Here is a 10,962-nt window from a genome sequence, read left to right as displayed (position 1 = left end):
TTTATTTTCTCAATCCATTTTTCCAAACTAAAGCCAAGAAAATTAACAGTATTTTTGTGTCGACCAATTTTCCGAAGATGAATCATGATTTGGATTCCAGAGGTAGTGATGGCGAACAAGGTTCTTCTGTTGGGGATCAAAGGGAATCGAATAATCCTAGGCTAAGTTTGCCCAAGCATCAGGTAGAGGACAATAATTTCAAGAAAATTTTGTTTATTTTTGGTGTTCTAAAATGGGTATCGTAGAGATGTATCTTGATTTTGACTAATAATCTTCTGATGTCGGATGGTTTTTTTTCCCACCCTTCTGCTAGGATGATGCAGTTGGTGGGATCCAAATTTCTCCAGATAGTGGTTCTAGTGCTGCAACTACAATTGAGGGGACTTGGAATGGGGTGAGCATGCAGGCAGCAACAGGAGATGGAGTTCAAAATCATCGGAGGGAAATTGTTCATCCGCAAACAGGCAAGCAACAACAGGAATGAGGGGAGTTAAAGATGGATGGGTTCTGTATGCGCTTCATCCCCGACGAGGCAGATTTGTAGTCAATGAGGGTGTAGTTTTGGTAAGGGATCTGCGAGTTGTTTGTGGAGGTGCACGACAGGTTTTTTTTCTTCACCAATTCATGAAGAGACCAAAACCCTAATTCATGAAAATGATACCATCCCATTCTCTCCTGAAGCAGTTAACTTCCCTAATTTGATAATGTTGGCACCTGAAATACGACAGATGGCTGAGGATGTTGCGGTGATAGCTAATGCAGGACTTGGGGAGGTGACTCATCCTCAAGAGGTTCTATCTGATGAGCCTTTTCCATTGCCAGTATCTAGAGCCACTGCAAGAGACACTGCACTAAAACCAGAATCCGCTGCGCCAAAGCCTGCAGGAAAAACTACAAGTGTATCTAGAGAAGCGGATACTGTCTAAACAGGTGGGATTCGAAACATAGCTCTGAGTGATGTGAGTAATATGTTGGTTGTATAGAACTAAAGTTTCATTTTGGATAATGATTTGCTGGGTAGACAAAATTGTTTTGTTGGTAAATATAATGATGGTGTTTAATCTTAATGTTAGTTTTCTGGTCTTTAATATGGAAATTTTGTGTATCCTAACATTATTAGAGTTTAAGCATTTAAAGCACTGCTTGCCTGTAATGACTAGAGTTGAATTGCACATAACCCTGTAGGTATTTCTGACTATGTTGAAATTGTTTTAGATTGGGGGTGAAATTAGCAAGAAGTCTTTTGGTATAAAGGAACCATTGAGGATGATTTTGAGGGTGCAGGTTACTAAGATAGAAGGTCAAACATAAGCAGTAGGCATGTAGGGAGAGTATATAGAGAAACATACCAGTAAGGAGTGGAGGGGAATCCCTTAATCTCACCCATTTTAGCTTGTGGCCTAATTTCCTTAGCAAAAATTTGAGAGCTTGTGTTAGACTGCATTTTAAGCTAGATTGATGCCCATGAGATAAGCAATGAACCAAAAAACTGTGTCTTTGGTCTATATGGAGTAGAAGAACCAGTTTAGTTTTTTCAAAACACTAATTTTAAACAATTAAAGATGGGCAGCTTGGTGGATTGATTTGTTACCTACCTCCTTCGAGATCATGCGTTCGAATATGGCCAAAAGCTTTTTATTAATTTTTTCCAAACGAAATTTTTAGCCACGCAATAAAACCGGCGTGTCTATAAAAGCATACTATGGATACACACATACTAGCGTGTCCAAAAAAGGAACTTTTTGGCCACACTTTGAATTTGGCATGTCTATAAAATGTGGAGTAGTTGAATCATTTAGTTTTTTCAAAACACTAATTTTAAACAGTTAAAGATGGGCATCTTGGTGGATTGATTCGTTACCTAACTCCTTCGAGATCATGCGTTGGAATATGGGCAAAAGCTTTTAATTAATTTTTTCAAAACAAAATTTTTAGCCACGCTATAAAACCGGTGTGTCTATAGAACGCACACTATGGACACACATATACTTGCGTTTCCAAAAAAGAACTTTATGGCCACACTTTGAATTTGGCATGTCTATAAAATGCCCACTATGGACATGCATATACTGGCGTGTCTATCAATCATACACTATGGACACGCATATACTGGCGTGTTTACTGAACCAAACTTAAAACCACACCTCAAGTGGCGTGACTAACCTTTTGGAAACGCCACAACTACCTAACGTGGCCATAGACTGGTCTATAAACACGGCCATCAAAAAAATTAAAATTAACTTGACTAAACGGTTGATATTTTGACACGCTACTAGCCATGGCGTGGCTAAAAGCACTTATATTAACACGCCCATAGAACATGGCGTGTCTATAGGGTAGAAGTGTACCCTATAGATACGCCAAAACCAAAAAGGCGTGACAAGAAAATTTATATCTGGCGTGGTTAAAGGCCATTTTTGTACTAGTGTCATCATGTTAGAGATAAATTGTAAGTAGATTAAAAAAATTATACCCACACACTACATAAATAGGATTAAACCTAGCTAGGTACCTTATTATCTATTCAATTTGTTTTCCAAAACAAAATTATATTCATAGAGACTAAATTCTATTTACCAATTACACAGAAACAAAATTGTAGGGAAAAAACTAAAAACGAAGATCATTCGCCAAAACAATAATCTCTAACACCACTTTCATCAACTTCCATCAATAATCTGGCTCTAGCAAGAATAGAATTTTTAGTTCCTTCTTCAACCTTGATTTTTTCTTTCATAGACCATTCTTCCCAAGCAACCCCAAATTAACTCCACGGAAAAAGTTCCTTCTGCCTTATTAAATGACCGAGAAAGTCATCAAGATCCTTCACATTAAATGACCGAACAACATGTTAACGCATGACTTTGCCGTTTTTGCCTCCTCGATCCTTATTGTCCTTCAAAGGTTAAACTTAAGGGTTTGTCTCGATTTTATTCCCTTTGCTACCAAGTTCATGTTCTTTGGTTTTCTATGTGTTTATTCTTCGCTCCAAGTTAGTCTCTTAAATATACAACGTCAAGAAAAAATGGAAAATAAAATATATACCTTTCAAATTAATTTCTTGTCCTAGTCATTTTACACAGGCATAAACCCTACCAATCATAGGTACCGAATCAATTATCAATATTACCTTGAGAAATTAATTACCTTTTCTTTTTGATGTTTTCTTCTACAAAGACTGAAATCTTTTGTGAGGTTTGGGGTGAATTACAGTTAGAAGATACAAAATAAGTTACATATGTCATGGATATGCGAAATATCAGTTAATGAAGCTGATCTTTTTGTTACTCTGAAGAAATTGGTTGACTAAAATTCAATATCGTTGATTGTATGCATTTGACAAAGATAGAGACGGCAAGTGTCACTATTTAAGTCTTAAGATGTATAGACCAAAAGCGCGAAGAAAAAATATGTTTTCCAATAGAAACACTTTTGATAAACGGTGGGCTTCCCTACACTGAGAATTCATCGTATAAAAAAACTTTTTGCTCAGGGCATTACATGAAAATAAATCACACCTAGGCAACAATAATTTTCAGCAAAACACCAATCGACGTTGGGTTCTTAAGCATCCAACTAACGTTGCCGTGTACTGATCAACAATATACAATGACTCATTGGATGACACTAATTCTTCACACTTGTTACATCTTGTTTTTCATAATAGTTTTTCTTGATAACTCTTGAAACTTGGCATATCAAAAAGATCGGTTTTCCCTTCTGCACAGTTTTCGCATATCATAAAACTTTTGTTCATACTTGACATATCATATAATTGGTTGCATTATAATCATCAGATTGTAGTTTGAACTATTCAATAGACAATCATTTCTGGATGAGGCAACATTTCTGGATATTCATTTACATCGAGACATCTATTATCGAATGTCTCTTTGGATTACATTTTGTACATTTTAATTTTCTCATACACGGAGAATAAGAAAATTCCTGCTACTTCATGGACAATGGACCATATATTAACTTACGTTTTGAAACATAAATGCGACCATTTTTTTTGTATGGAAATTCATCACAAATAAATTTGTCTACTTATTCCAAGGTTCGGATTTTTTGATAACTTTTATCATCAACGTAAAATAAAAAGAACATGCGTATATGAAGCAACTCACTCTTTTGGAATCCAATCATGTACTCCCTCCGTTCTTTTTTAATAGGCCAGTTTTTATAAATAAAAGTTTCAAAAAAATAGGTCAGTTTCCTAATTGGGAAAGTCAAATATTATTTTAATTTTTTGGGACCACTTTTCTCTTAACTTCTTTTGATGACAAGTGTCATGTGGACCACTTCACTTTACTTCTTTTGCTAACAAGTGTCATGGGGACCATTTCACTTCACTTCTTTTATTGACAAGTGTCATGAGGACCACTTTCAATGATTAGTTCTCTTAATTTCCTTAAATTTCGCTAAAAACAAAACTGGCCTATTAAAAAAGAACGGAGGGAATTCTATGGAATAACTTTAGAAAGATATTTGTTTACTTGATTTGTTTCATTGAACGATCTCTGTTCAACTTGAAAACAAAGGTACATTGATAGATTAGAAGCTCCAATTTGCATTCACGCTTATCATTAGAAGGATATGAAGGTTATGATTAGGATATTTAATGGTCCTAGATTTAGGATCCCCCATGAATGAGAATGGTAAATAAAGGGTTGAAATGGATTCCAAGCTATCAAGATGGTAGAGTACTCATTTTGGTGCTGAAGATGTTTCGAGTTGATCGAGCTTATAATCTTTTTTGCATTTCAATTCCGCTGTTGTGTTCTAGCTTGGTTGCCCAAACTTACCATAGAGAAACAACGAAACATAATGTAACGGTTAGAGATTCTCCAATGGCATGTGTATGGAGATAAATGTCAAAATCCACCTAGGATACACCTTCATTTTCTCTAAAATCATTCTCCAACCCTGATGTCTTAAACCAATGTATAGATGACTTTGGGTAGACATTGTCAAGGTGAATGTCTAGTTTTAGACATTCCTCTTGACATTATCTACCATCTTAGTCAGCTTTTACTTAAATGAATTGAATTTAATATATGAATTAACCATTTTTAGCTCTAATAAAATCTTAATTATGAAAAATAAAATTTATACTAATTAAAAAAATAGGTTACATACAATACTGTTGGAGATAGACTTTTTTCTCTCGCTAATTTTAAGGAAGAATAGATTGAGGATGTGTTATTTGTGTTGCCACATAGGGAACACACACAATAACCATTGGAGAAGCTCTTAGTATGTAAGATGTTGACACACAGAAATACGAGTTAAACAATTTCCCCATTCATAAAATATGAATCCATTTTATCTGAATAAAATCAATAGTATTTATAGTTAAGCATTTTTATGCTTTATGTTCTCCTCTTTAATGGTCGGGATGAAAAAAAATGCACTGAATAATATAATTGGTAACTGAGACCGGTGGGTTACATATTTTTAAGAACGATAGAAGAGAGGAGAGAGAGTGTCTGTGAATCGGTGAATCGGGCGATCAACTCGGTCTTCAAATTGTTTCATTAATTTCTCGATCTTCTCAGATTCTGGTACGAAAACAATAAATTCAGGTGAGTTCTTCAGGTTGGTTCAATGATTGGTGATACTATAAACTCGGATTAGTTGTATTTTAATCGGAAAAAGATGACGGATATGTGATCTGTTTCTGGTATGAATCGAAAAACTTTTGAAAACAAATTTAGTGAAGCTGCAAAGATTATTTCAGATCTCCCTGAGTCTGGTACTCATGGAAATTCACCATCACTGTTTATTGTTGATGATATAATTGATGATAGCATTGATGAGTGGAAGTTTAGTTTGATTGGTAGATTGGATGTTGTGACTTTAAAATTTAAAATTGTTGAATCAACACTTAGAAGACAATGGAGGTTAAAGGGGAATGTTCAGCTTATTCCTCTAGTAAAAGGATACTTCATAACCAAATTAGATAAAGAAGAGGATAGGCTCTATATTTGGTCTGGCAATTGGATGGTTGAAGAATAAAATCTTACTCTTAAGAATTGGGAGCCAAATTTTAACCCAACAGCTCAAAAATCGACTTCAGCTTTTGTCTGGGTTAATTTTCCTGGTCTTAGTATCGAATATTGGAAGGAAAAAATTATTTTACAAATGGGAAAGACTTTAGGAAGGCCAATCAAGGTTGATGAAACTACACTGAAGAAGGAAGCAGGATTTTATGCAAGTGTATTTGTTGAGATAGACTTAACAAAATCAATTCCAAGTAAGATATGGGTTGAGTCTAAGTATGGAGGTTTTGAACAAGTTATACAAATTCCCAATCTACCTAAGTTCTGTAATCATTGTCAAGTTATTGGTCATCATGTGTGCAGAGTGTAGAAGTAAGAGAAAGGAACAAGAAATTCCCCCAGAAGCTACTACAACTAAGACTGTCAAGCAGATTTGGAAAAAAGTTGAGTCAAAGAAGAAGCATACTCCATTTAAAACTGGATTTGATATTTGTTTTAGTATTCATTCAAAGAAGAACTCATTGGATAAAATAGATGAAAACTTACTGGATAGTGATGAGGAAGTGGATGCAATAATACCTCGTATATCTACTGATAAAGATTCTACAAGTGCTAATAATTTAGGAAGATTTCAGGTTCTACAAGATATGAATGAAGATCTGTTTAATTCACATGTAGTATTTCCAGTACTGAATGTGGAGCAAACTTTACAGTCAGCTACAAGTGCTCCTTCAATAAATGAATCTTTTCATGTTATACCCCCAGTGGAAAAACAAGTTGTGCATGTTGAAGTTCCAAAAATTAAGAAGAAAGCAAAACATATTAGCATTATCAAGACAAGAAATCAAACTTCAGGTTTAGTTGATAGTGAACATCAAATTGGGAAACTGAGGGGGAATCATCCTTCTCAAAATCAACCTAAACAATGAAGATTGCCTTCTGGAATATCAGAGGCCTTAGAAGATCTATGGACAAAGATAAACTAAGAAGTTTGGTGCATAATTTTAATCCATCTTTAGTGATTCTAGCAGAACCAAAAGTACAATACTCTGACGATTTTCGTAGGAAATTAAGACTAAAAGGAATGCATTATGAAGCTATTCACAACTCAACAGATTCAAGGAAAGGAAATTTATGGATTTTATGGAGTTCTTCTATTCAAAAACCATCTATTTTATCAATTACTGATCAATCAATAACTGTGGAGGTGGGGATGCACTAATCACTGGAATTCATGCAAACTCATTAACAGTTCATAGAAGAGAATTGTGGTGTGATATGGAAGAGGTTAGTTCTTTAAATAAACCATGGCTTGCAATTGGTGACTTTAATTCAGTTCTCAAATAGGAAGAGAAAAAGGGAGGTTTAAGGCCATTAAGAAAATCAATGATATAATTCAATAACTGCCTACACAGTTGTGGATTAATCCAAGCTCCTCACTCTAGTTTGGGATTCTCTTGGTGTAACAATAGAGATGGAAAAAAAAGAATAGTATGTAATTTGGACAGAGCAGTATACAATGATAAGTGGACTGACATGTATCCAAGCTGGGCATATAAAGTAGGTGCAAGATGGGTATCTGATCATAGTACTTTATTTGGGGGGAATAACTCAATCCCAAAGCCAACAAATGTTCCATTCAGAGCAGTCAAGGTGTGGAAGAATCATTATGGTTTCCTACCACTTATTAAAGATTCATGGAGTAAAGCAGTAAAAGGTAATCCTATATATATTTTCATGTTCAAGGTTAAGAGACTGAAAAATGTTATTAAGAAATTGAATTGGTCAGTTTTTGGGGATGTTAATAAAAATCTGAAGACTGCATAAGAAGAAATACTGAACTATACCATTGCATCAGACCAAGAACCAGAAAATACTATACTCTTAAATAAGTTGGTAACTGCAAGAGGGAAGTTGGAAGTTCTTTCTCAACAACAAAAAGACATCATTCAACAAAAATCAAGAGTAATGTGGCTTAAAGATGGAGCTTCAAATACTAAATTCTTTCATGTTAATATGAAAGTAAGGCAAGCTCAGAACATGATAATAGAGTTAGAAGATGATGATGGAAACATAATAACTTCACAGAGAGATATTTCTTCAAATCTTGTTGCCCATTTTGAAGAAAAGTTCAAATTCCAGGAGGTGGAGATAAATCATCAATTTTTGGATGTAATTCCAAAAGTAATAAATACTGAAGATAATAAAATGCTAGAATCAACTCCTTCTAAGGAAGAAATTAAAACAACTATTTTTGTTCTCAATCCAGAGAGTGCACCAGAACCAGATGGATTTGCAGGGCGGATTTATAGATATGCTTGGGAAATTATTGGTAAAGTTCTCACAGATGCAGATCAATACTGCTGGAGAAGAAGTTTTATACCTGAGGGACTAAATGCAAATTTCCTTAAGCTGATACCAAAAACCAACAATGCAAAAAAGGCAAAGAAATATAGACCTATTGGATTAATTAATTTCAGCTTCAAGATTTTTACAAAAATTTGGGCTACAAGGCTGGGGAGCATAATTCATAAAATGGTTTCACCACAACAAGGGGCATTTATAAAAGGAAGAACAATACAAGAACAGATTGCTTTAGCTTATGAAATGGTTAATGAGTTGGATATCAAAAGAAGAGGGGGTAATTTTGGGTTAAAAATAGACATTACACAAGCCTATGATTCTCTCAGCTGGAACTTTCTATTCCAAGTCATGAGCAAGTTTGGAGTATCAGATACAACAATTTACTGGCTTCAAGAACTTCTCAATTCAGCAAGAATATCAATATTAGTAAATGGTGGTCCTGAAGGTTACTTCAAAGTAGGGAGAGGTTTGAGACAGGGTAATTCCATGTCTCCTCTTCTTTTTGTTATTGCAGAAGATGCTCTTAGTAGAAAGATAACAAGTGAAATACAAAAATATTCTCTGAAGGAAATGGTAAATATAAATGGAATCAAACCATCTCACATTCTTTTTGCAGATGATGTTTTTCTGTTTTGTAATGGGGAAAGAAGAAATGCTAAAAAAACTTATGGAATTACTTAAAATCTACCACGACTCCTCAGGACAAAGAATCAGTATGGAAAAAAGTAGGTGCTTTATTGGAGGTACCAGTGATAGGAGGAAGCTTCAAATTTTAGAAGAATGTGGAATTCCTTTGTCAGAATTTCCAGATAAGTATTTGGGAGTTCAATTATTTTCTGGTGGAGTGAAATCATATCATGTATGGAATGGAGTTGAGATGATGAAAGATAGACTAGCAGGGTGGAAGGGTAAGTTTCTCTCCTTTCAAGAAAGACGATCCTACTAAAATTTGTATTGAGCAGTCTACCCATATATAATATGTCAGTGTATAGATGGCCAAAAAGAGTAATAAAAGAATGTGAGAGGATCATTAGAAACTTCTTATGGACTGGTGATCCTTCTCAAAGGAAACAAGTAACATTAAAATGGAATAAAGTGTGTTCTCCTCTTAGTGAGGGTGGACTTGGAATAATAAGATTGGAAGTGGTTAATAAAGCTCTTATTATGAAGTTATTTTGGAAGATTCAACATGGGACAGAGGAAATGTCAAAGTTCTTTCAAGCTAAATTTCAGAATAAAAAGGGTGAACGGATTTCATACTACAATAAATCATCAATATGCCAAGGAATAAAATGGGTGATGGAAGATGTACAGGAAGGTACAAGATGGTTGGTTGGAAATGGTGAAAATATATCTGTGTGGAAGGATAAATGGATACAAGACAGAGCATTAGAAGATAATTTTCATAATCATTCTTATGTCCAACAATTCCCAAACATGAAGGTAGCTGATCTTATTCTTGAAAGAGAATGGGTAATTCCAGGTGAAATGATGAAGATCATTGAAATAAATGAATTACCTGTATTAGGAGGAGGAGAAGATAGAAGAATATGGACACATACAATTTCGGGTGAATTCAATGTGGCTTCTGTTGTGGAAGCAATAAGAGAGAAATTTCCAAAAATGCAGTGGAAAACTCAGGTATGGCACCCATCTATTCATCCTAATATCTCAAGTAACATATGGAAATTAGTTAGTGGAATATGTGCCACATATGAAAACCTCAAGAAAAGAAAAGTTCAATTGGCTTCAAGATGTTGTTTCTGCAAAAAGAAAGAAGAGAATAAAGAACACTTACTCTGGTTTTGTTACTTAAGTGAAATCATTTGGAAATGGCTAGGAAACATGTTTAATTTCATCAATCCTAAATCATTTGAAGAGAGCCTTAAAATAACAAAGAATAAGAGCCCTGCTATTAAAGAAGTTTGGAGAGCTGCATCTTTCATTACAATGAGAGAGTTATTGTTTACAAGAAACAAATTGCTATATGAGTAAGAGGGTTTCTCTCTAGATCAAATTAAGAAGAAGATTTTAAAGTTCACAATGGAATGTGAGGTTAGAATGAAAGAACCAATGTGGAATTGCTCTTATGATTTACAAGTTTTGAAAGCTCTGGGGTTAAAATGCAGAAAAGTAAAAAGTACTAGAGTTAAAGAATTTTTTTTTCAACTTCCTCCTCCAAACAAGAATCTGTTGTGCTGTGATGGTGCATCAAAAGGAAATCCAGATATCTCGGGCTATGGATTTATTGGTAGAACAAGCTCAGGAGAATTCTTGGTAGCTGTTTCAGGTGGGTTGGGTGTTTCAACTAACTATTATGCAGAGATACTAGCAGTTCTGAATGCAGGAGAATGGGCATTAAGCAAAGGCCATGAAGAGGTATTATTCAGAATTGATTCATCAGCTGCAATCAGTGCATTTCAGAGAAAGAAAATTCCATGGTTTGCCATAAAAAGATGGGAAAAAATATGTGCAAGACTTAAAACTTGGTGATTCATACATAGTTACAGGGAAACTAATTTCTCTGCTGATGATCTATCAAACAAAGGAGCTAATCTTTTAAGAGGTGAAAGAAGAATTTATGAGTCAAGGC

General features: G+C 34.7%; 1 protein-coding gene across 1 annotated transcript; it reads left to right on the top strand.

The window, feature by feature from the left end:
* The first annotated feature begins 7,541 nt into the window (after positions 1 to 7,541).
* On the top strand, positions 7,542 to 10,364 carry LOC113272784. The gene is made up of 4 exons (XM_026522582.1): positions 7,542 to 7,722; positions 7,864 to 8,942; positions 8,986 to 9,277; positions 9,355 to 10,364. The coding sequence occupies exons 1-4, from the start codon at positions 7,542 to 7,544 to the stop codon at positions 10,362 to 10,364; spliced, it is 2,562 nt and encodes an 853-aa protein (XP_026378367.1).
* The last annotated feature ends 598 nt before the right edge of the window (positions 10,365 to 10,962 follow it).

This window comes from Papaver somniferum, chromosome 4, assembly GCF_003573695.1.
Source record: "Papaver somniferum cultivar HN1 chromosome 4, ASM357369v1, whole genome shotgun sequence".
NCBI lineage: Eukaryota > Viridiplantae > Streptophyta > Magnoliopsida > Ranunculales > Papaveraceae > Papaver > Papaver somniferum.
The sequence above is the reverse complement of the archived record's forward strand: the minus strand, read 5'-3'. Positions and strand labels throughout refer to the sequence as shown.

Coding starts and splice junctions, on each gene's coding strand:
- LOC113272784 (XM_026522582.1), top strand. CDS start 7,542: ATGTATCCAAGCTGGGCATATAAAGTAGGTGCAAGATGGGTATCTGAT. Junction 8,943..8,985: donor AATATTCTCTGAAGGAAATG/GTAAATATAAAT, acceptor TTCTTTTTGCAG/ATGATGTTTTTCTGTTTTGT. Junction 9,278..9,354: donor TAGACTAGCAGGGTGGAAGG/GTAAGTTTCTCT, acceptor ATAATATGTCAG/TGTATAGATGGCCAAAAAGA.